Genomic DNA, 26132 nt, shown 5'->3' on the forward strand with positions numbered 1-26132 from the left:
TACAGTGAGGAAGATACACTAAATAGTCTTTATTAAATATACAAAATTGTGTGAAACAGAATTGCATCATCACGGCTTGTAAACGTTCCTTTCCGACACGCGGGCCTGAAGAGGCCTGCACCGGTCATGACAAAATACATTCGGCTGAATAAAAAGCTTTCAAAAAATGGAAGACGTGGTTTAACAGTGCATCTGGAAAGCTTTGAAAGCACATCACAGCTTTGTCTGCCTTTTGTTATGTAGTTGGCTCATTCCTTTTTTGGGCTTATTGTTAGCCCCGCTCAAATCTGGAATTGGGAAAGACCTGAAAATGGCTGTGACTCGACACTCCCCTTTCAACCTGATGTAGCTTCAAGAAGTACTGCACCGTCGATGAACACCAAATCTTGCACCATACTAGGGGTTGAACAAATAACCTTTTTTTTTTTTTTTTGTCGTCGACTTTAATGTGATGCGAGTCAATTCGAATTTGATGAATCAATAATGTCATTGATATTTTATCAGCACAGTGCAACGGTCCCCAACCTTTATTGTGCCACTTAGCGGTGTCACGTCGAGAGATACAGTGTTTCGACAAACAGGCATAGAAGCAAAAACCGGGGGGAAAAAAAAGTATTTGTTCACCATGCTCGAAAGGCAAGTCGTAAATCCTCTTTGAACTGACCGACTGGAAGACTCGAGAACATAAACTAAATTCGTGATTAATCAACACCAAGCTTTAAACGTAGATGCAGACTCATCCGCTGGTTGATCAATAGGTTCAACCGCTACAACATATACAGGGGAAAAACACACCATTTTTTTGATTGCACCCATTCTGCTGCCAACTTAATCGACGTTGTCTATTGACCAATCAATCTGGCACAATAAAACACATTTCTCCAAGTTTCGCAAAATTTGCAAAAAATGACGCACTGTGTTAAGAATTTTTAAAGAAATTAAAAATCAACAATCAGGCAGTAAAGCTGCAGCTTAATTCATGATTTGGTATTTGTCAATGAGGGTAGCTGCTCAGATAATAGATGGATTTTTTTTCCCCGATTTATCAATTACGAAGAATATTTACTCGAGAGGCTGGAGGTCCAATTTTTGCACCTCGAACGGTAACATAACAAAATGTGAAAAAAGTTGAAGTGCTGCAAAAACCTTCCGGATGCACTGCAAGTATTTTGTGCAGAATCGTGTCTACTATACGTCTACTTGTGGCGGCGTCAAAGCGCAAGTGCGATGCGGCCTACGTCGTCTACTACCGCTGGCAGGAGTCATATTGTGAGGATGGGAGTGTTGTTACGTTACATCATTGTTGTGCCGTAAGCGAAACCAGTGGCTCTCACACTGGGGCTCCATGTCTGGATTATATCAACAGGCGGAGACACATGATATTATCTCATAACTTTCAAACTTTTTTTCCCCTCCCTTTTTGGTTTCTTCATTTTTGTGGAATTTAGTTATGTTTTATTGGCATTAGGATTATTTGAGGGGTCCTGGAAAAACATTCTCTCCCCTAGAATGTTTGAGAACCCGACCTTAACGACAGCGCATTTTATTAGTCGAAGTGCCCATAAAAAATAAATAAAAATTAACCCCCCCTCCAAAAACAATTCAAACAGAAACAACACAGACGTATTTGGCAAATGGATACACACTGTATGCTTAAATGTCTTCTAGACGTTGAGAAGCAGCTGTGGGCGTGGCCACAGCTAGCGATGCTATCATGGGCCAGTTAGCTTAGCGTCTCACATGCCCACAAAAAAAAAACAGCAACAACAACAACAACAATGAAGGATACACAATGAGGAGTAAGGTTAAAACACTCGCTGGCTAAGAGCACTTTTCAAACGTGGAGAGCTAGCATAGACTAGCGAAGCATAGCATCACCTCACCAAATGATTACAACGGCAAGCTCTTGCGTCTGTTTTTCGTCAGTGCGCAACAAGTGAGAACTTGTGGAAAAAAGAAACAATCTTTATGATTCCAACCAGACATACAGACTTTTCCGTTACACATTTTCTATTTAATACAAAGCAGCTTTTCACCGGTGAAATTGAGATGTATAAATTCGGCTAACAATGCTATATTTGGAGTCATTCCCTTCTTCAAACAACCGACTGATCGTACTAATGACCTTCCATTGGCCTAAAGGGCACTTCGAACTGAGCCCCGTGAATTCTGCCTAACAAGTAGCCTAGCAAATGAAGAGCAATTACAATCCACCTACGTTCGTGAGTGCGTCTGCTAACAGGCTAGCAAGGAATGTTGGAGCCCCACTGAAAAGGATTTTTTTTTTTTAATAATTAGGACTTTTTTTCAAGTATTAGGCCTTTTCCGAATTAGGTGAAAGCCTTCTACCCCCAAAATCAACGTTTTTCAGGGAAATAAAAGGTAATTTTCTGAAAATAGAGCTGCACGGGTGGTCCTAATATTGAACGGAGCCTAAAAATGTCCCTTTTTGAAATTTTAAAACAAATCAGACGTAACTTCGATTGCAAATAATATTCGGGGAAAAAAAAAACAAATTATTTTCTCATGTATTTAGCCCATTTAAGTGCTCGGTGTCCCGACAACTTTTTTACCTGCATAAAAATTAAGCGAAGTTGAAGCCGTCAACTTTTACTGTCTCCAGTTGTCGTGTTCCACACCGCTGTAAAAATGTCCAGCAGTTTATGATGAAAGTGAAAAAAAAAAAGGGTGCATATTGACAGTTTTTTTTCTCCTTTCCAAGTCAGCATCCAACAAGATGGGTGCTCACATGCCCACCATTTTAAAAGCAACCAAACCTGGCGGGTGATCTGAAAGCAACCTGAGGTCTAGCTAGGACAATCGTAAAACGTCAGCATCTCAAATCCAGTGGTTCTCAAACTGGCTGGCTCTGGGGAAAAGTTTTTGGGTGGAGTCATTTCGAAGAGGGCTTAGCACGCAACAATCAAAGGAAACAATGAACCAATTACTTTTCCCTGCTTCACTTTGGAAGCTCAGAGATGATTATGACATATCATCACGTCAATCTGACATGCCCGCTTCAATAAAGTCTCTTTTTTGCTCAAACAAAAAGCGTATAGTTACAGATATAACAGTCATATTGTTAAGAATAAAATCCATATTTTTCAAGAAGAACCCTGTTTATTTATTTTTTTAATAAAAGTTAATAAAAAATGTCTTGCCTCACTAAATTTAATATCATAATTTATTTGGGACTTCATCTTGGAAAAATGTGACTTTGTTCTCGTAGGACTTGGGTCTCCTTACGATTAGGAATGGTTTTCCTTTCCAAAATATGAATTTGATTCCTTAACGTGACGCATATTTTTCCTCTTAAAATTGGTCACGTTCCCGATCATAAATATTAGGAATGTCCAACACCACTTTTTTCTTCACCCTTAAGTACTCACTGATACCAAGTATCGATACCTCTTGTGATTCCGACAACTACATTTTCATTTCACACGATGACAAAACATTGCGATCAAAAGCTTTCTTTCCGACACAATGACGAGTCCCCAAAGTGTCAGCCTGCCGCAGTACAGAACCAAATTCGTGGATATCAGGTTTTCTTTGACTCAAGTATCGGTGGCTGGTATCGGCAGCCTCGGCGAAACCCGATAATGAAAAATAAGGTCGGTATCAGCCCGAAAAATCCTGGAATGCGTATCTCGAAACACGGGGTGCAATTTCACTACAGGGTGGTACATTTTAAAGTGCAACGGGGTTCCACGCGCTCATTCCTATGGCATATTGGGGCTCGTTGCTGATTCGGGGTGGGAGGGAGGGGCATCAACATTCTTCCCGCAAAGGGATCCCCGGACCCAGAGAGTTTGAGAACCCCTGCAAAACGCCAGCATCAAAACGTGACAGCGTAGCGGTGAAAAGACTCAAAATGCGTCGGGGTATCCAAGCCTCGCCGTCATTTGAGCCTGGATCGCACCTGCAGGAGGGTGGGCTTCTGCTCCATGATGCGCACCAGAAGCGTGTCAATGTAGTCCTCCAGGTCGCGGACCTGCGGCTTCAGCTTGCACAGCTCCACCTCCCGTTTGGCCAGCAGGGCACGCTGCTGCTGAAACTCCGCCTTCTGCCGCTCCAGCTCTGCCTCGCGCCGCACAAGAAGACCGATCAGCTCATTGTGGGTCAGGTGGTAGTACGAGCCGGCGCCCTCCGTCAGGATCTGGGGACAGAAGGCAGATTCCATTTTTTTCCACCAAATTCGGTCAGCGAGACTGCTTTTTCAGCCTAATTTCAACATTTTATAAACACATTTTTTCCCCCACCAAAAGTCTACACACACACACGATAGCTCATGATAACCGTGTGAAAAAAACGTTTTCAGATTTTTACTCATTCACTATCGGCTGTTTTCTGCGCAGCCGACCCCATTTTGCCAGCCCTTATGGAGTATTTTGACAGATTTCTCTAGACCAGCAGAATATTGTGTCCTTTGAGTACACCAAAATCTACCGAACGAAAGAACAGAGTCTCTTCTGTTTGATTCTTAGGTTTGATTCGAACTTTTCCTGTTGTTTGGTCATCAGCCGTCACACAAAGATCGGTTTTACAAAACGCAGCTGTTTCTCCCAGAAACAACAAATCGTTTTGTGGAAACGGAAACGTATCGAACAGAACACTGACTTTGAGGCAAACATTTTGGGGCTTTTGTGACATCTCTGACATCTGAGCAGTTGTTTCATTCTCGAAACTAGCTTAAAAACATTTTTACAATGGCATAGCTGTTATGTGGCACTTTTGATATTTTCTTTGATTGCAATCTGAGGTTGCTTTTTAGGGCTGGATTTTGTCAGGAAAGTTTTTTTTTTTTTTTAATGCTGAAAAAAAAAATGTTTTCATGTCTCATTTTGAGGAATGCAAAAGTGAAGCACAGATTATTTTGCAAATGCACTGCATAGGGGAAAAAAGTCAGAGGGATTGAATTTGACCTTCTCGCCGGTCTGGCTGCTCCTGCCAGGGTGGATGCTGGACTTGATCTTCTCCAGGACCGAGCGGCCTTCAGCCAGCGGGCCGCCGCTCAGGGGCCGCACCGGATGGGGGCTGCGAGGGAACGTCACAAAGAGGTCGTGTTAAAACAAGCTCGCAGGCTTTACGGGACTCGGCCTGCGTGCCATCCACGGGGCGGCTGCAGACGTTCAAGGCCCTGGAAAAGCGGATGGTGTCGTATGCATGCCAGGCCATTAGTTGGCGATGTCCTCCATTTTCATGCACCCCCGTGTTTTTTTTTTAACCATTCTTGATAATTGAATGAAAAATTGGTAGAATTTAAAACAATGGTGAGGCTTTTGTTATTTTTAAGATTTTTAACAAAAGACAAATATAATACATTTTTATGCATTTCATTATTATATATTTTGAGGAATATTTTTTTTGGGGTGACGTAGAAATATTTAAGAGCATGTTGATTTTTGCGGAAATCTGTAAAGGTTTTGTCAATTTTTTTACGTTTAAAATTGTTTGAGGAAAATTGTGAACATTTTGTCCTTTTAGGAAAATTGCGGAGATTTGTGGTGATCTTTTTGTGGCAAATGTCTCTAAATGTTTAGAATTTTGCAAACATTTAGGAGAAATTTCACACATTTTTGAGCGGATATTCTAAGAAAAAGTACACATGAAACGATTTACTGAACAGTTATATAATTTAAGAGTCTCTGTAATAATGTAGACTCATTAAAATCATTTGTGTGTGATTAAAAAAAAAAGATTGATGAAAATTTCCACTTTTAAAAACATTCATCTCAAATATCTTGAGCCATACAAATGCAAAAACAATATTCTCGAATTTCCTCAATTCGGTCCTTTGTTGCAAAGTTGCCCACTTGGCATTTATATTCGGGTTTTTCGGTGCAGGTTACGATACGGAGGTCCAGGGGGAACCCAGTACGCTCCGCATGAAACCTGTTATGTCACGGACAGCCACAAGCTACCCCGTGAACAAATACAGTTAACCTTTCATATTGTTCCAATTGTGTATTGGGATGACTTTTTTTTTTAATATTGCGCAATCACAGAGTCCTCCAGGATGATACCAGACAGTTCGAACTTTACACAATCTGAGAACGATTGCCAGGAGAAGAACGTTGGGCAGGTCCACCTCCTCAAAGCGGTGAAAATTAAAAGTTAAATGAGCCCAAAGTCGTTTTAATTGCATGCCTTTGTGCAAAACAAGTAGAAAGGTGTGAAGAAGTGCGCCATTACCCCAGGTTGAAAAGGAAACGCTATCGGTGACACAACAACACTTTTCAGGGGGGATGGGGGGGGGCAAAAAATGTGTGAGAACGGGTCCTGTGAGGAGGGGGGAGGTATGTGTGTTTGTGTGAGGCACAATGAGAAAGAGTGGAGGTGGGGGCGAGGGGTTGTGTTAGAAATCGGAGGGCAAAATAATAACTGCTAATTGGCCCGAGGCAGTGTTTCCCCTCCCATTACTACGGAGAAAGGGCACACGCACACACACACACACACACACACACACACACACACACACACACACACACACACGATACCCATGGAGGAAGTCCCGGCAGGATTAGTGCGCGTGTGTTAACTGAGAGATAAAAAAACCAGAAGGTCACACCACCATCACCAAGAGGATCCCCTCCAGAGTCGACGGCACAAAGGAAGAAGCAGGTGGGAGCAGCTGAAAGAGCCAGAAAAGTCTGGAAAACTGGAAGGGGGGGGGGGGTCCCCCACCTGAACGGGCAACCTCACCTGCGTTCCTGATGGGCGGCGTGCTGCTGCTGGCATTCCTGTGCCTCCTGAAGGTTGGTTGTGGTGGACGGCGGCAAGGCATTCGAAAGGGAGGACAGGAAAGAGGGGAAGCAACTACTTTGACGGGTTAGTGGAGGGGCGGAGGCTGTTGAAAGGGAGGGGGAGGCCGGACTTGCGTATGACGCCTGGGGGGCGCAGGACTCGTTCCAGAAGGAGAGTGTAAGGGTCTTGTCCAACTCGAAAGCCAGCGTGCTCTCGGAATGACTGCGGTTTAATGCGGGGTGTTGCGGCAGCGGGTTTTGCACAATCGCGTTATCAAGAACCTCGTCGGCTTTCGAGTCTACTGGAGTTGCGGGGAGAACTTGGGAACTCCTGTGATCACCTCCAGTGAAACCTGTATCTAGTCTGTCCTTCATCACTTGAGTCAACCAGTCGGTGATGTGCGTGTTAACGTATGATCCGCTTGTCGAACTCCTACGGCTCAGTGAAGAACCAGTGTCTTCTGGAACCTCCCCAAAGGAGGTGGAGTTCTCCGAGGGTCGCCTCTCAGCGGACTTGGATACGCCATGGCGGTTTTCAGATAAGAGGAATGACGGAACGCTCATTGTTCTCTGGAAAATTTGGGGAAGTCGTGGCGGAGGGTTTTTCAGCAACATGTCATCGAAAGCAGTGACCTGATCGCCCTTGACAGGCTTGGGATTTGAGTCTGTTGATGTTGCAAAGAGAACTTGAGAAGCCCCATCGTCCCTTTCTGTGAAAGTTGAATCACAAGCGTCGGTGAAACCTGGCACATGAGTATCTGGTCTGTCTGTCTCTTCTAGCTCCGCACAGGAGGAGGAGTTCTTTGAGATGACACTCTCAGGGAGTATGGAAACGCCATTATGGTCCTGCAAGTTGCCGTCGAGACTTTGGGGAAAGCTCCCAGTGCTCTGGGAAATATAAGAGAGTTCTGGCAAAGGTTTGTTCACAAACACGTCATTGAGATCGGTGAACTGATCGCCCTCAACGGCATTCGGATAGGAAGCCGTAGGAGTCACAGGGATAACTTGAAAACTCCCATCATTCCTAGCTGTGAAGCCTAAGTCACAGGGTTCTGTGAAATCTGGCTCACAAGTATCTGCTCTGTTCTCTGTCACCAAAGAAAATGAGTCTCCCCAGTTGTTTGGTCCACTGGAAGAAGCCTCAGGGATCACTGAAATACAGGTGGGTTCCGGAATCGTGCCGAGCTCTCTCGAAAAGGTAAATTTCTCTAAATCAATCCTCTCAGTGGGCTCGTGTATACCGTTATGGTTTTGGGGGTAGTCCAAGTTGCTGTCGAGATTTTGGAGAAAGCTCCTGGTACCCTGGGAAATTTTGAGGAGTTGTGGTGGAATGTTTTTCAAAAGCAAACCACTGAGATCAGCGGACTGATTGTCACCAGTGGGCTTCTGATAAGAGTCTGTATGAGTTACAGACAGAACTTGAGGACTCTCGTCGTCCCCTGCTGAGAAACCCGGCTCAAAAATATCTGGTCTGTCTGCCATTACCAATGACAGCCGGTATTCCGAAATCTCTACTGGTTCCCCAAAAAAGCTAGATTTCTCTGAATCTAGTGCCCCTGGTGGCTCTGATATGCCATACTGCTTTTGGTGGAACTGTAAGTTGCCATTGAGGCTTTGGAGAAAGCTCCCGGCGCTCTGGGATATTTCGGGGAGTTGTGGTGGAGGGTTTTTTACAATCTCGACATCGACAGCTCTGAATTCATTGCCTTCAACAGGATTCAGAAACATGTCTGTTGCAGGGAGAACTTGACAACTCCTGTCGTTCTTCGCGGTGAAACCTGTTTCACCAGTCTCTGGTCTGTTTTCCGGCATCAAAGCCCAGTGGTCAGAAAAGCTGGTTGGTTCATCTGGACTAACTGAAGCAACGATGGCTTCCCGAATCTGTCCTAACTCCCCGCAGAAGGTTGAGTTCTCAGCTGATTTGGAAATCCCAGAATATTCCGAGGGCGGTAGAGAGCTGCAATTTTGGTAGTACTGTGAGTCAGCGGCCACGTGGATGCTTTGGACAAAGCTGTTGGTACTCTGGTCAAGATCTCCAAAATCCCTGAAGGGTACCGGAGACTGCCAGCAATGCTCCGGCACTGCCGGGTCCTCAAAGGACGAGGAATGGCCAGTGCCTGGGGAGGAGGTGCGGCCGTAGAGAGGAGGTTGTACAGAGAATTCACCTTGAGGTACCCCATCATTATTGTTGTCAGACTGCGGAATGAAGTTGGACTTTGGCTGAAGATCCAGGTTCTCTGACGTCTGCATGTCTGCAGCTTCTGAATCAGTCATCATTGCGGGAGACATGGTCGGTGGTGGTGGGAAGACGAATGACTGCTCCGAATCTTCATTCTGAATCACAGTTTCTTGGGCTTCATCAGTCAAAAGCTCATCTGTATATCTAGAACCCTTTGGACTGATACTTGTTTGGGCCAAGATCTCCGAGGTTGGACCGACCCGCTCAATATTCTGCAGCTTAGTTTCATCCGAGGAACATGCTGAGAACCTTTCTGATGCCGAATATGAAAAACGGGAGGGGAAATCATCTTCAGCTGAACTAACGATACCCGATGAACCAGCTGGGTCCAAAAAGCAGGGAGGCATGTTAGTGGTGCTGTTAGCTTCATGCCATTCGGGGTGAGGACGAGATTCCGCAGAGATGGCGGAAGTGTGAAAGACTTCGTTACAGTCCTCTAAACTTGAATCCTCCGGGATTGGTTCCAGATAGGGCAGGCGACTGCAGTTTCCCATGTAGTTGCTCAATGTGATACCTTTGGTATTCAGGGAATCATTCCTTTCATCACTGCCAAGTTCCCGCTGATGGGTGCTGGCCAAGCTGTCAGACGTTTGGTCTTTCGGCCCTTGCAGCCTGCAATGGGCAAACTCATCAAAGGAATTGTCCCATCCTGTATCACGTTGCGGTTCCTCTGCAGATGTAAAGGGGTTTGAAAACATCTTGCTTAAGGGGATTGTCTGACCCATGAAAGTTGGAGACGCAATGGTGATCAAGCCAGTGACATGGCCTTCGGTAGTCTGACTGTCCCAAGTCTGGGTTACCGGCTGACTTGGCTTTGGAAAGAGTTGCTCTATGGGAGGCCGGGAATTGGAAAGAAAGGGCAGAGGGGGAAGCGACTTATCGCAGAAAGGGTCGCTGAGGAAAGGGTTGCTGGGTGACATGGGTGGTGAGGGACAGAAGGGGTTAGAGTTGTGCAGTTGGTTAAGGGGTGACTCAGGGGTGAGATCTAGTTTAAGAGGTGCCACCGGGCTGTGGAAGGAAGCGAACACAGTCCTCTGGTTAAGTGCAGGTGGTTCACACTGAACTGACCTTAAGGCCTCGCAAAGGCTTTCGCTCTTACACTCAATCTGATCTCCTGTAAGTACCGGGGAGAACCATCGGGGCAGGATTTGTGATGATTATTTTATTCATGTTAGAGAGTTATTCTTGGCTGGACTGCTCGCTGTACATGTGGATGTTGGATTTTCTTTTTTGTCTTATGCTAATTCAGTCTCTTTCTACTGCCATGTCAAGCTAATCTGCCCAGGGCCTTCCGCAGGATCCGTAGTGGTGGACCATGAAATGTAAAACATTCGCAATGGGACTGTTCCAGATCAGATCAGATTTGAAATTCATCCTCATGGCACTGATGTCAGCATATTTTTTTCTGTCCTCTGGTTGGTCTGAGGGTAACTTTGACGATAAAAACACAATACACTTAAAAAGTAGGATCATTCGTGAGTGTAATGTGTATTTTTTTCAACATTTTTTCAATGTTTCTGTCACGTAAGATAAATATTGATTGTGAACCGCTCCGGATGATGTACATGGCCCAATGCGTTGTTATTTTGTAGTACTGAAGCGGTCTATAATTGGGACATATTGGTGGGGGTAGGAGTTGGAATGAGACAGGTCAATGCCCTCAGAAGGCTCAGGTAGCAAACGCAAGGCCCACCCTGGTATAGATCGGAAGACTCACCTGGGTTTACTGTGCGACTCCTTGGACCCGAACCATCCTTTGTGTTTTCCCTCAGTGCCAGAGTATTGTTCGTCTTCTTCAACCTGATCTTCTCTGCCCGGTATAGGGCCTTTTTTCTCCATGGCCGCTGCGATGGCGGCGCTCTCCTCCTCGCCGGCCTTGTCGAAAGACCAGCGTCGTCCGTCGCCCACAGTGCCGTGCAGGGGCTCGGCGGAGGCCCGTGGGCGAAGGTTCTGTAACGAGACTGAGAGAGGCAAAGACTTCTCCAGGTGCCCCAGGCCTAAAGAAGTCTCCGGGACTGCCGAGGCCTGATCCCGGGGCTGCGGCTTGTGCGTTCCGTTGACACCCGCGGGGAGCTGAGGCACGGCTATGGTGATTTCACTGATCTCATCACTAAAGTCACAGTGCAGGGGAGACAACTTGGGTGACGTGTCTGCTGTGTGATCTAGATGATGACAAGAGGCAAACAAGGTCATGAGAAAACACTGGAAATCTATTTTTATTATTATTATTATACGAAACTTCCCTGTCTGTTCAAATGCCACCTCGTAGCCAGAGTGGGAGATTTAAACCTTCCTAGTTTTGACTGCATCATTAGCCCCAAGTTGGATGGAGTGAACCTCCACACATTCGTCGGGGATACGGATGAATCTCGCAAGTCGCAAAAATCCGTGAGTGACTGACACTCACCCACAAAGGTTTGACATTGCCCTACAAAATGGCAGCAGAGCACGTTTTTCCGATTTGATAAGGCTATGGCCTGACGAAATGAAGCGCCTGGAGTTGAATTTGGTTGCTTGGTATAAAGATGCCACTCAATGGCACAGAAAACCCACTTATATTGGATTTCTTTTTCTTTTTTTTTTAACCATTCAGCCCAAATGGGATACTTAAAGGTTCCTCGGCTTTCTTAGACAGAGTCTAAGACTCGAGAGAGAGAAAGAGAACTTCAGGGTTTTCCTGAATGCAGCACTAGCATCATTTTCACATCTTCAGTTTCACTGAATCCAACATTGGCCCTATTCAAGTCAGTTGCAAAGTTTTCAATACCTCACTGGGGCATATTGCTGATTTATCCCACTGGAGTCTTGCGTTATAGTCAAGAGGACTGGGAAGTTGAAAATATTCGACTTGGGTGTAATGTTTGATTGTTCAAAGCGGACAAAAGCAAACGTCCTTGGATCAGTTATTTACAAAAGGTCAGGCAAAAACCTGAACTAAAGAGGGCAAAAAACGATGAGGATGCAGTTAAAAGTTAGATGACCATCATTTTTATTCTTTATTCTTAGAAAACATTTATGTCTGACTTTTAGGGGGGCTTGGAACAGATTAGGGCATTCACATGGAAAACGCGTCTGTACTTACAAAATTTTCCAGTTAAGAAATTTCTTCCAGAACCAATTAATTTCGTAAGTAGAGGTACCACCGTATGTCAACAATCTGCCAAGTCTGTTCTGCGTCTGTATCACCTGGGCTGTCGGCCGTCAGGTTGCTGCTGTTGCTGGGCGAGTTGGACAGGTCGGAGACCACCACGCTGATGCCGGCCGTGGGACTGAGACTTCCCCCGCGCGACGATGATTCGCTGCTCTCGGAGCCCAACGACGTACTCGAGCGCGTGTCCGACGACTTCCTCAGCTTGCCTCGCAGGAAGAAGGTCCTCATCTTACTGCGCCTCACCTCGCCGCCCTCGTCATCCTCGTAGTCCTCCTCGCCGCCCCCGTCGCTGGGCAGACGTTGGCGCATGCGGCACAGCGGGCCGGTGCCCCCGGGTAGGGCGGCACCGGGCGCCGAGGTCAAGTCGTCTTCACTGGATCGCCTCTTGCCCCTCATCCGCTCCTTCAGCTTGCTGAAAGTGGAAGCGCCCCCTTTGTCCTTCATGACCAGGTCATACATGCTAGCCGTCAGGTTGTTACGCGTGAACTGGACACTGACTTGAATGTCGCCTCGCTCCTTCTCCTTCTTGCCGGTCTTGGAGTTGAGTCGGTACCACCTGGAGATACACATACAGAAACGCCATTGCAGTGACGGCAGCAACTGTGAATTTGGGTTTGGGCGGGGCTTTTGTGGGGCGGGGGCGCTATCCTTCATGATTGGCTGAAAAAACTTTTTGGGGCTCAGGCCAAAGCACTAAAAAGTATGACTTTGGCAACCATCTCATGGAACAGATAACATCTGCCCCATGCTCCTTGTGAGTGTTTTCATGTTGCATTTGTGTGTTTGGCTGTTGGTGCTGTTCAATAAACAGCTGAAAGGGTTGCTTCGAGTGTGGCACTCTTTTGCTTTAAAAATAAATAACTAAATAAATTACGTCACTTCACTGGAGCGGCGGGGCATCTGAATAAGTTTTCGCTCATAACACAGAGCAATAAACATTGACAAAGTAACGGTTTGTAACTAGAAAAAAGTAGCAAGTCTTACTACAGTGTAAATCACAATTGTCTTTAGCTTCTCTGCCACTGTGCACATTTTCGAAGCAGAACTTTAAAGTGGGTCACTGACTAAAGTGAATGAGTGTATTGTAAATTTGAATGAGGCTAATCCAGCCAAGCAGCACCCTTGTGAGTGTGTGTGTGTCTGGCTAGACATCCCATAATACCTCAATGTATAAAGCTTATTCACGAAGACTGCCACCTTGCACAAGAGAAATAAGCACAACAGATCAAAATTATCAACTGAAAAACACACACACACACACACACACACTTGCACGCAATGTAATCAAGTCACACATTTACTGTGTTGCGAGAGTTTTTTTTTTTGATAGGTGCATGCCATGGAATTAATCTTATACTTTCACCTCATAAAGAAAAAAAACATACCCAAGAAAAATTAGCCCCCAATCGAAGACGTTCACAATTTCCAATGGTTCACAAAGCAAAGTTCGGGTTAAATGCCAACTTGCACGATAAAAATAAATACAACGTGAACGATGGCATGATCAGTGTGTGTGCTTGGATGAGATTAGTGTGGAAGAACAAGAAATATTGCAGTGGAAGGTACAGAGTGAGAGGTTGACTCACTGGAAACACAAAGAAAGTCCCCGCTTTTATAAGCACAAAAAACAAGAAACAAAACCGAGAGCTGGTGCTTTTTTTTGGGCGGGGGGTTCTTTTCTGTCCACAACCATGCCATTTACATCTCTATAAAAAGTTGAGAACGGTCAGTGATCTGTAGGATTACATCACAAGTCAAACATTTAAAACCAAACTGTAAAAACAAACCTACAAAAATGGACAAACATCTGAATTTTTTCCTTTTTTCTCATCTTTGTATGTAATAACTACAAGAGAGGATATTAATCAGTCTAAAGAATCTTTTGATGGTTTTGATGATGCTTTAGTTTAAGTTACATACCACTTACATCTTTATACAAAAATGCATGTAAAAAAATATTTACATTTGAAAATATGACTAAAATAGAGAATGTGACCAACATTTGTACAAAAAACCCCCACACAAATGAACAAAGTGCATCCAAAATACATTAATTACAGCCTACTTCTGGATCTAAGATGAGTTAACTTGTCCTGCTAACATTGGAATGTGATCAAAATGGCCAAAAAGCTCATTAAAAAGAAAAAAAATGGAATGAATGAAATACACTTTGTCAACTTGTTGATAATGCCTACAGATTTGGTGATTAAAAAATGGCTGCAAAACTGAAAAAATGATCAGCTGTTAGCAACTTCAGATCGCAAGCTAACTAACGCAAAACGAACAGATAATACCTCGTCACAGCACCGTGTCAATTAAGCTTAAATTATCTTGTAAACGCCTAGCATGGGACATTTAACTCATTCAGTACCAGCCAATTCTGGACCAAGTCTGAAAAGACGTTTAAAAACGTCTTTGGGAGTGAATGAGTTAACTTCAAGAGAGAGCATACTACTCTTTAACTTCTCACACAGGGTGCGCTTGTGATGAGTCGCATATTGTTAGCCTCCTACGCAATATAGGTTAACAATATAGGTTAACCAACAGGTTAACCTGATTGAGTAAAGAACACAACTGCCGGCAAGCACCTTGCACATAAGGATACGACGCATGTCCCATAATTCCCCGTCACCCAATAAATCAAGTACATCTAGCAAATTATTTCCATGTTAGCGAGTTAGCATGCGACGATTTAGCTTTTCACTTGACACCATGGGCTAATGGTGAGTGTGAACCATGCTAAAATTGGAGAGATTAGCAGACAAACATACACCATTAGCTTAGATGCTAGAGAGAAGCGAAAAGTTACGCGCTTCATCAAACACCAAATCGCTCACCAGAGTTGACTAACAGGTTAGCACACCTAGATCGCCGGCCCTTGAAATCAGGCTTTAGGCACACACCTAACTAACAACATCCCACTTCTCCGATTGCATGTGGTATTTAGCTTTAAAGAAGTTAAGTGTGCTACCGTTTAGCTTTTAATACGGCATACTTCAACCATATTGTTAGCATGTCTCGTTCACCTGGATGACATAAGTGATAAGTGATGACATAACATTTTCTTTGACCTATGATCTCTCTTGGCAAAATAAGTCCCATTTGGAGCATCCTGGAAAGGATCAACTTCAAAGAAAAGAGACAAATTTGTAAGTAATACAATACCAGTCGGGGATATTATCCTGTCCTAACGTTGACCTCCATTTCAGTACTTTGCTCACACTGGCACGAACACATCGATACACACGCACACACAGTGAAGAATGCCAGAGAAAACAATTATCTGCTCGGAGGTGGAGTCAAACACACAGAACTGGAATGCGCAGACGCATTCGAAAGCCACTTGACAACCAACACCTACTAGCATAACTGGAAGACTACATTGTGAACCTTAATAGGAAGCTATCTTATACCCTATCCTATTTGCACCTTAAGCCCTAACTAATCCTCAAATCCAACCTATCCTGAATCCCTCAAATTTCTCAACCTCCCAAGTCCTACCCTAAACCCTAACCTTTGCCCTTTCCTAACCTTTATCCACCGAGCCCTGCCCTAACCTGCTAAACCGACTCTTGACACAAATTTACTTATACCACCAACCCAGCCCTAAACCTACCCTGACTTGAAGCCATCGGTTCAACACCAGCTCTATCCCCAGCCTTACCAAAACTAAATTAACCTTGTTCTATTTCCAAAACAATTGAAAATATAACCCGAACCCCCAACCCCCTAATTGTAACTCGAATTTAACCCCAACCATCGACCCTAAACCCAACCCGCCGACTAACTCAGTAACTCCAGCACGAACCCTAACCCTCACTCTCACCCTACCCAAGACCTAAACCCCAATGGCCACCACCCCTAATCCCTTAAACCCAAGCCCTAACCCTATTTAATTAAAATTTTAACTGTAACCCACTGATCTCCTAACTCCCAACCTTTCATTTTAAGAGTGGTGCATGATGTCACAGTGGCTTACAAGAATATCAAATATACTTTTTGAAAATAAAAGCTCACTTTTGATGAATCTGCGACAGGCCTAATTTGTGACTGCATATATATATATATATATATATATATATATATATATTTTTTTTTTAAATGTGTTTGAGGAGTTCTTCAGCCTAGAGGAGTACTGTGCGAGGCGTGGACTCAAGTTTCCCCTTCAACAATAGAAGCGCAGTAACTCCCCTCAGCCAAGGTGGAGTTCACATTCCTAACGCAGTGGCCGACTTGGGACTTTTCTCTTCATGGCCTACTTCCTGCTCCTTTCCAAGAAGCATTCAGAATCTGATTAAACGTGTTTTTCTTAAGAACAAAAACTGTTGCTGTTGCAAGAGGCTACTGTTTAATATGCAGCTACCAAGACACACGAGCCTTGATCATTCCATTCTACTGACTAAGGAATGATATCAAAAAGGCCGAAAAGCTCAACTATAATTAGGGGAAGACTAGTCCAGCGCTGAATTAAAAATAGTTTGAAATCCATTTGCGACAGAGGATGAGCAACGTAGGACGTAGCCACTAACGGGTTTTGGTTCTACTAAACACAAACAGGCATTAGCTGAAGCTTATTGAGTTAGCATTTGGTAGCTAATATCTAGCGCAGAGTTTAGCTTTCTTCACTGGTGATGATAGAGTACATGTACTACACGTAGCTATTCATCTTGCCTTTTCATGTTGTTTTATAATAAGGTAAGAAGAGGCGTGCTAACTTAAGCTAAATGTCACATGCTAACAGTAGATAAGATAAGATAAGATAACCCCAGTGTGGGACAAATAAAGGTTATCTTATCTTTAGCTTAGGTTAGCACGCCTCTTCTGACCTTGTGATAAAACAACGTGAAGAAGCAAACTGCTTTGCTGTTAGTGTTACTTTAGCATCAGCATTCCTCGCACACAGACGGCAGAAATGCAGCTCAAGTGTAGAAATGCGCCAGTGACCGTGAGGCCTAAAAACAGACAGTGCAGCACATCACCACTTTGCCCACGCAGAAGCACCCAAGTTAGCCTGCCCTGCTGGGGGCGTCTTCTGTGCGCCTTTTGTTGTCCTTTTTTAAATTCTTTTCTTTTTTTAATAAATGTTCCAGGAGCTGCAGAGCGTAACAACACATCTGCTTCCCCATCTCTCAAAAACAGGAAGTCACAAGCCCCTCCATCTCCCACGGTAGATTAGTTCTAGACGCTGATAAACTGATAAAGTCGACTGGAATATAAACATGGACGCACACAACGCTGTGGAGTGACCAGAAGTCCGAGTCTCTTCCACACAACACAAGCGGAGTCGAGTGAAAAGTAAACATGGAGACACACACACACACACGCACATGCACACGCACCCCCCCCCCACACACACAAAAGACTGTGGAGTGTTACGCCTCTGCCCACCAGATTTAAAGCTCAATTTGACTAGCAGGTCTGTCAAGACGCCCAGGATGTGGCGTTTCATTTGGTTTTCGAAATGTCTCCAACTGTGAGCAATAATAAACCACCAGTTTCACTGAGCGATGTGAAAGTTGTTGGGCAGGCCCATCACGACGAGATGCATGAAAAGGTCCGAAGAACCCACGCCTGAAGTTGAACAGCACGTCATCCATTTTGTTTTCTCATACCTAAATAAAGTAAGTAGGCCGTGGCCCGTAAAATGGCCCCTAAGGAGTGCCATTTTGATTCCCTTGTGTGTGTTCAGGCTTTAAAAAAAATGTCTCACGTGGTAATGAACAATAGTGATTTCGAATTTGAATCGAAGCAAAATATAAACGAACATATTGAGTTACTTTTCTGCAATCTGTCACAAAATTAGCGCCCCCATCCCTAACGAGTTTCACTGATCAACGTGAATTTTGGCATGTCGGTTTGTCAGTATGTTTTGCGTACCAAAATAAATTAAACAGGCTGGGGGCTGCAAACTGGCCCCCTGATCCTGACTTTGGACACCACCCCCTGCTTTTCAGTGACTTCTGTCAACTTCATTATTTCAATGTTGTGCCCAAATTATTTTTTCGTAATGGTATTAAGAGATATGTCTGAGCGCCATGATGGGACATGTAAACAAAAACAACGGACTGGACAAGGGAGGAACCTCTGCAAAGGCCTCAAGCATTTTCACTTGGTGTGTGTGCTAAACACCGTGCTTCAAAAAAAAAATAAAGCTTTTGGTCAAGAGGGACCACCAAACTGTTAGATAATCCCTGGAATTGGGACAGGGGACACGGCATAATCCCTCTGGGGAAACAGTTAACACAACATCAACAAAAACAAACGGGTGTGTGTTCTAGAAGCTTCTAGAAGGTACCGAATTTTGTGGGGTGGGGGGGGGTGGGGGGGGATGCTGGTGTGAGGGTGTGTCGATGCAGCAGCAATAGGTTGACATCCCCAAAGCGAGATGAGGAGAGCCGTGATGCGTTCACGGAAAGTGGGAGAAAAAAAAAGCAATGTTACGTACTGATTTTTCACGCCCCGGCTCTCGTGGAAGAGCTTCCGCAGCTGGATCAGCGCCTGGCCCAGGAACACGTCGAGCCCGATAACGGCGCGGTGCATGACGGTGAGGACGAGCTCCGGGCCGCCGTCCGTCTCCAGGACGCCGGGCTGCAGCTCGAAGCAGCACTCCTCGCGCCACTCGGGCTCGGTGGTCTTTTCCGCCACGCACGTCGAGTACTTCTCCTTGGCCAGCTGGATGACGGCGTACACGTCGCTGGTGCCGTGCTTGCCCTTGCCCCGCAGACCCCTGCCTCGGAGCACCGTCACCTGGACGTGCGTGGGCACCCATGGCTGCTCCATGTCCCCACCGGCCCCCTCCCCTCCTCGTCCCACCGTGTGTGGAGCCTGGTGGAGGTGGCTGGCGTGTCCCCCACCTCAAGCACTCCTCCTCCTCTCCCCTCTCTTCTTTCACATCCACCGTGCGGGGTGGAGCTCGCGTGGCCGGGCGGCTATTCTTCGTTTCCCCCCGCCGCTTCTGTTGTTTGCTCGTCTGCCACCCGGCCGGCCGAGGAGTGGGCCTCTCTGCGGGCAGCGACGTCACGCCTTCTCCATCCGCCCTCATCATCCTCCTCCTCCTCCCCCTCCAACTCCTCCGCCATCCGATGCTCCACTTCCGGGTCCCGCAGCAGCACGTGCACTTCATAAGGTACACGATCATCCAATGCTAAACATTTTAATCAAAATCCCCAAAATGAAACTTGTGATCGTAACGCTACATTATAGTCATTTCAACGTAGCATCTGTGATTATTTTAACATAATAAACACACAAAAGAAAGTCTACAAAATCGAGGCTGTGGTGCTAGCTAACGTCTTGGGTCATTTTGGAACATCCTGCAAATTTACCTATTGTGGGTTTCACAAAGTTCATCTTTTTTTTTTTTAATCTTTGTTTGTTGCAGTTTTGGGGATAATCTTGAAAATTCTACGGTTATTCTACATGGGGATAACTCATTGGTTGATTATTAAGATGCTAAAATCACTTCTGCTAACTAAGACGACAAGTGATTTCAGAACGTGTTGCGTGAAGTACTTTGGGGAATTTATCTTCGACATTCTTTGATTGTTCAATGAGAAATGTGTGGAGGAACACAAAAGGAAGGTGGTTGCATTAGCTAACGTCATGTGCCTTTTTAGGAACTTGTCAGCGCTTGACCAGTTGCGCCGCTTGTCTGACAGGATTTTTCGGTGTCAAAGTGAGAAAAATGTCTTGATATGGGCCGACACTCGTAGAACTTTGCTCTGCTGTTGCCCATGTTTGCTCAAGTGTGTCTACAGGAAATGGGGGGGGGGGGGCATTTTGACAGAAGCACTTGAGATGTTCCATTTAGGTGACGACAGCAAATTCAACAATTGAAATTCACCATGTTCAGTTTGAATGGAAATGCCATTAATTAATACCAGCCACCCCCCCCCCAAAAATGCGCAATTAATTCTTTTATGAGTAAAATTGCCCGCAATAATATTATTTATTGTGCTTTTTATGCTTCACTTGAATGGGTATCGTGCTGCTCCTCTCAGGGAGCGCCTTGCCCACTTGGGGGCAGTATAATACAAACACCCAAAGAAGACTATTTAGTATTTTGTGGCCCCTAAATAGCATTTTGTTTTGTTGACTCTATATTGTGGCAATTAAAAAAAAACTGTCATGTCATGTCCGGAACACATAATCTCTGTGTCCGCAGTGGTCACATAATGAAAAAAAAAAACCCCAGCAATAGCAGTGAACTGGCAGGGAGTTCATTTAATTTAAATGAGTTTTGGAAGTAAATGAAATAAAATGAGTTTCTGTGCGAGGCGAGAAAACACAGGAGTGGCGTCAGTTAACGAGCATTTAAAAAAAAAAAAAAAAACATCTGACCTTTCCCGGTCTGAAATGAAATCACACGGAGACTTTGTGGAAATAATTGAGGCAATTTTGACTTTGATGGAATTTTATTCAAAGTAAAATACACCGCAACCAAATTGAGACAATAGTTCCCGTGGTCCGACTGGCAATTGTGCTGCAAATGTTAGTCGCTCTGGGCAAAGTTCCAGCGATGGAAATCAGAAAACCATAAGGGAGTTACACCCAAAGTATTCTAAACTTTTAGTTTGCATTACATATACAGTAGTTCCTGGAAGTACCAAAAAAAAAAAAAAAACCCCCACAAACATTCCTAGCAGATAAATTCAGAGTGACAGACTTTGCCTTTAAGCTTGAAAGGTTCCTGTATCTCTCAAAAGAATGCACCCCCTCCAGCGGGGTCTTCATTTGAACCTGATCAATTACCCCAAAATTGAATTTAGAGTTCTGGGAATTTTTGGTTTCCAGTAAAACTGCGGAACCTCTGTTGGCCCCCGTTCCATTTCCCCTGACCTTAATTCAGACAAAAGTTCCCACCTTTCAAACACATCAGGGTCCAAAAGTTCCTATTCTGGGGGTAGAGGTTCAAATAAGCCACGAAGAACTTTTTAGTTCTTTGTACTTATTGGAACTTATCGTATCCAGTCAGCTATGTTTTTATTTTCCTGGACTGAACTAGTTCTTTGTACTTTGGGGATCCTGGAATCAATCATTTCCAATCTGTTCAGAACTTTGTCCAAATTGTTCCGAGACCTCCACTAACCGGGGTCTTCTTCAGAACTAACTTTACACACTAGTTCCATCATTCCTTCAAAAGTTGCGACTTCTGCCAAACGTTTCCACCGTGTCAAATGGAACATTTGACACGTCAGTCAGTGTTGACCCGTTGACTTGTCGAGAGAGACTTGAGTGGACTAAAGAGGCCCCCCACCCTGAGACTGGCAAAAATGTCTCCTTTGACAGGCTAATCTGCCTCATTAGCAACTCGGTCCCGTCCAATCGCCGGGACGGCGCAGAGATTCCGACACCGACGAGCCAGCGCTCCGAGGCCTGCCTTGGCTTCTATTCCGGGAGGCCGCCTGTCAATCATCCCCTCATCGGGACCCCGATCTGCATGGCGCAGCTGTGACGTAACCGAGGCTAAACCTCATGCACACACGCACGCCAATGAAGACGAGAAAGCAGCTGGCCCCCCCCCACACACACACACACAAAGAGAGAGCCAAGAGAAATAGAGATAGGAGTGCAGAGTGCAAATGGCCTACTTAGAGTTTAAAGTGGCTAATTAGAAAGCTAATCAGGGCTCACTTTCTCACCCCCGACTCTCGTAATGAAACGCTCCTGTCCTCGGTATGTCCCGAGACAGCTGCGGATGGTAGCCCACACCAAAAAACCCCAAAACAAAACAAAAAAAAAACCCCCCACTTTGTTTTAGAGCGAGAGAGATAATTTAGTTTTAAAATCATAGAAAAGGCTTTTCCATAGGTCGGTGCTTCCCAAGCATTTGACAGCAACACCAAAAGTCCCACCCACCATCATGACAAACAGCTACTTTTGCACTTAGCATGATGAAATTTGGTCGACATGTCTATCGTGAGAAGACCCACAAAAAAGTTTCCATGAGTCATACCTGAAAAAAGACAAGAAGTCTGTCACTGTGGTTAAAGTGGCCATTCTAACTCATGTTTTTGCCATTTTCAGGTGTCCTTCAAACGACGGGGGTTGTCGTGGAGACTTCGTCCAATCGCGATCAAATTTGAAACTCATTTGCTACACGGATGGGCATGCATGAGTCGCAAAGAACTGTACTTTTGTTTTTGTGGGTGGGTGGCAAAGTTTGCCAATTTGCCGTCAAGTCTTTTAATTCAAGTCTGCCGTCACAGCGTCAATCCGTGCTTGATTTTGAGCTGTCGAGACGCTGATCCTCACTTGGTGTGATGGAAACATAAATGTAGACTGAGTGAGCAGCTGCCTTCGTGGTCTGATTGGTCTTACTGGGCGTCATATGTATGTAAATATTTAGGTTGCGGCGATAAGATCAGGTATCTCGCGGGGCTCATAAAGCACATAGAGAACAGGTGCTTTTTGTGGTTGATGTTTTTGTCAAGGCAACTTTTTATATCCAGTGGATTTCCATGGGAAAGGACCATTGAAAAAAACAGTACGTATCAAAAGCGACTTTATTTTTGCATGTGATAAAATTGCTCCCACCAGCCAATTAAATGTCAATAATTGGCCTGGTGATCAGGAGAAAGTGTTGTGTGTGTGTGTGTGTGTGTGTGTGTGTGTGTGTGTGTGTGTGCTCGCGCGTTATCGAGGCGGAGGAGATTAACTCAGCGCCAGAAGCCACAAAGCAGCAGCAAAGCAATAATCACCTGATGCATTCAGGTGCCAACAGGAAAAATGGAATTTACGATACCATCGAACGGATTCCATCGACCTTTATCCAAGGGTACAGAGAACGACGTGAGCTTCGACAGACACGGACGGACATGTGTGTATGTGTGTGTGTGCGTGTGTGTGTGTGTGTGTGTGTGTATATATACATATATAAATATATATATATATATATATTGCTAGTCAATTGCAGGGCACACATCGACAAACAAATTTTCCACACTCACAATCACACTTCGGGACAATATATCACAGCGACATGAATGTTTTTGGATTGTGGGAGGAAACCAGCGACCCCGGAGAAGACCCACGCAGGCACGGCGAGAACATACAAGCTCCGCACAGAAAGACCATAACCTCTACATATGATATCGCAGATCATATTTTGTTGTATCAATATTTACCTTTCAACTATAGCCGATATGTAATGAAATTGATATTCGATCCAGTATCTACAGCGTAGCTATTTCTGAGGGGGCCCTGAACGCAGCAGCGGCCTGTGATGGCGCCAGGCCACTGAGGGCAGCTCTGCGCCCTGGAACAGCTGTGGCGGCTGAACGTGTTTGTGTTGTTGGAGTCATTCCTCCGTGTCTCATGTCTCGTTTGCTTTAGCAGCTGTGCAGAAGACCAAGAAGAAGCTTGGTCTTTTGTCAGGAGGTTTAGGCGCGCTTTGTCTACTTTACGTTTTAATTAGCTGCTAAACGACGGTCTGAGGACCTCCGGCCAGCTGTCAATCATCCCTCGAGCAGCCACCAGAAAAAAAAAATCTCAAGAGCAGAAAGAAACATTAGGGGTCATAACTGTGTGTGTACCGCCACCTGTTGGTGGTGGACAGAGCATTGCGTATTAGCATAGCAATGCTGCTAAATTAGCACTGACGATCTAATAAGCATATGAAAAGATCGCGAAAAGGCCTTCTTTCCCTTTGAAACAGCTAAGGCTTGACATTTATGTCAATTTATGTTTCACTTAACATTTTCCTCGAGCCGACGTCACAGTTGTTCACTGTAAACTGTCAAGAAGACTAAAAAAAGGGGCAAGACGCCCAGTTTCTAGGCTCATGACGATTGACTTTGGCCTGTGTTAACATCTATCAAGTGTATCAAATGCGTAGATATAATGCTACAGTAATTGAATTGCGATTAATTGCACATCCTTGATTTTCCTATTTTTAAAATAATTATTTAATTATAACTTTCTTTTTTTTTTTTTTTTTTGTCCTGCAACAATTTTGGGCTAGTTCTATACTACACACCGGTATATCTCTTTGAGATCCTTCTGTCTGTCTGAGTCTATCATCGGTTAATCTATTCTTAATCTGTCTACATTGCCTTCGTCTCCCCTGTCGTTCTATTAGGTAAACCAGGGAGCCACTTGATTAGGTACACACACGACATGACAACTGAAGACATAAGTGGTGGGCGCTCCGAGAGGGGTTGACCGATTTAATATGGCGCAACAAAACCAAGGAGCCCATACCAGAGGAAGACCCCCCCCCCCCCAGCCAGCCTCTCTCCCGATAACCCCCTCAAACTAGCAGTGTCCTTTGGTCCTATTTGATGTTCCCCCCCCCCACCCCAAGGGACATGAGGGAGGGGGTTGCGGGAGTCCGCCGTAAGCCCCCCGCAATTGAGTGTTTGTCGTTGATTATTTCCCACGAGGGTCTTTTCTCCTGCTGCTTGTATAAAGTGAGGATTTGTGAAGACCCCAAGACCATGTCCTTGTTTTCTCGTTGACCCCCGCATGGACCGCCGAGCTCGGTGGTGAACGCGCATTTGGGTATTGAGCCTGATAAATGGCCAACATTATGAATACAGATGCTGGGATTGAGATTCATTGCATTTTTTTTGTGTTTCAAGTCATCATAGCTTGCGACTACTGTGGTTGAGTTGTTTAAACATTTTCTTTTTTTCAAATTGTTGCTTTTACGAGATGAGTATATTTTTACAATGGGGGGGGGGAATCATCTCGTTCATAAATTTGTAACATTTGTCTCAATATAGTCTTGTCACATTGCGGTTTCTGTCGTGCCTCCCAAAAATCTCGTAAAATTACAACTTGCACCTTAAAATGGATGATTTTTGGGGGGGAACATGCTTTCTTTTCATAGATTTTGGTGTCTAGAGAAATTTGCGAAAGATTCTGATATTTGGTTGAAAAGAAGCCACTTAATTTTCAGTGAATAAGATTTGTTATATATGAAAAATCTCTTTGATCTCATAGAATTGTGACTTTTCTCGAAAAATAAAAATGAATGACTTCTCAAAAATTTCTCTGAGGAATTCCTTAAAAATACATTTTTATGCTTGTGAGGTGATGTCGCTTTTAACCATGTTCTCCTAAAATACATTTTCCTCCCAAATTCAATTGAAAATGGTACTATAAAGCTAATGCTAACATTAGCTGTCTTCTTTGCTAACTTTAGTCTTCATGGCCACTCTGAGCTGAATGAATAGCACGTTGCTTGATTTGTTTCCATCCTAGCTTCATCATTTTCACTAGCACGTCTCCTTAAATCGCTTGACAAACACGCGGCTTCTTAACATTGTTAGCATTGTTAGCGAGCGACTTTTTTTTCCCTCTCAATTCCAGATTTACTGCTAGCCATCACGGTCAACCGCGGACGTCTTGGGGATTAGCGGGGCCACCATTTGCTCTCCGGGGACCTGTGCCACCTTCAACGTAACCCGCGGGGTGACCTTTGGTCAAAGAGACACACTAGCGCTATGTTAGCATTAGTAAACTGTAGCATTTGGTCACGTTCCGCCTCGGATGCTGTTTACACTTGTGGCTCTTCCATGTATCTAATCTACATTTTAATGGGCCTTTTTTGTCGGGGTCAAGAAAATTGACTCATACTAATCTAGTATATGCCCCCCCCCCCCCCAAAAAAAGAGAATGGGATTGCCATTTTGTGATTATGACACAAACAGGCATAATTTTAGAACTATAGAAAAAAACGTAATCCAAAGAGAATAAAGTAGTGTTTTAGGTGAGTAAACTTGTATTTTAAAAATAGAAATATCAGTAGTATTTTTGGTAAATCTTGCAAGAATACAATCAGATGTTAATTTATATGTATATTTTAGAAACGATGAAAATATGAGAACAAAGTTGGGTTTTTTTACGAAAAATGTTATCCGTGCTCGTAATCTTGGATGAATACAATTATATTTTTTGCAAAACAAAGCTGTGTTTACCCCCCCCCCCCCCTTTCAATTCTGATGCTGTAGATTGCAAATTTCCCTAGTGTGGGACAAATAAAGGTTTTTTT

At 44.5% G+C, this 26132-nt stretch overlaps 1 protein-coding gene and 1 long non-coding RNA gene across 5 annotated transcripts; one reads left to right on the forward strand and one right to left on the reverse strand.

Moving 5' to 3' along the window:
- On the reverse strand, window positions 1-18916 carry rab11fip5a (RAB11 family interacting protein 5a (class I)). 4 transcript variants are annotated; one of them, XM_086126719.1, is made up of 8 exons: window positions 15302-15398; window positions 13299-13333; window positions 12635-12692; window positions 12172-12548; window positions 10703-11147; window positions 6706-9993; window positions 4926-5037; window positions 1-4159 (listed from the first exon to the last, which is right to left on the reverse strand). In XM_086126719.1, exons 4-8 carry the CDS (start codon window positions 12530-12532, stop codon window positions 3902-3904), a joined length of 4464 nt encoding a protein of 1487 aa, XP_085982845.1. In that variant the 5' UTR covers window positions 12533-12548; window positions 12635-12692; window positions 13299-13333; window positions 15302-15398; the 3' UTR covers window positions 1-3901. The 4 variants fall into 4 exon arrangements, with proteins under 4 accessions (XP_085982845.1, XP_085982846.1, XP_085982844.1 ...); XM_086126720.1 differs by lacking the exons at window positions 13299-13333; window positions 15302-15398 and adding an exon at window positions 18582-18661; XM_086126718.1 differs by lacking the exon at window positions 13299-13333 and having other exon boundaries at window positions 15302-15434.
- On the forward strand, window positions 17644-25323 carry LOC147195673 (uncharacterized). Its single transcript, XR_015102622.1, has 3 exons — window positions 17644-17757; window positions 18612-19262; window positions 21425-25323. It is a non-coding gene; the product is annotated as an uncharacterized LOC147195673 (long non-coding RNA).
- The last annotated feature ends 809 nt before the right edge of the window (window positions 25324-26132 follow it).

This window comes from Hippocampus guttulatus, chromosome 13 (genome assembly GCF_054856545.1).
Source record: "Hippocampus guttulatus isolate MCC_2025c chromosome 13, RoL_Hgut_1.0, whole genome shotgun sequence".
NCBI lineage: Eukaryota > Metazoa > Chordata > Actinopteri > Syngnathiformes > Syngnathidae > Hippocampus > Hippocampus guttulatus.

Coding starts and splice junctions, on each gene's coding strand:
- rab11fip5a (XM_086126716.1), bottom strand. CDS start 18,916: ATGGAGCAGCCATGGGTGCCCACGCACGTCCAGGTGACGGTGCTCCGA. Junction 11,148..12,171: donor CCTGACGGCCGACAGCCCAG/GTGATACAGACG, acceptor GTCATCATCTAG/ATCACACAGCAGACACGTCA. Junction 9,994..10,702: donor GAGTCGCACAGTAAACCCAG/GTGAGTCTTCCG, acceptor TTCCTTCCACAG/CCCGGTGGCACCTCTTAAAC.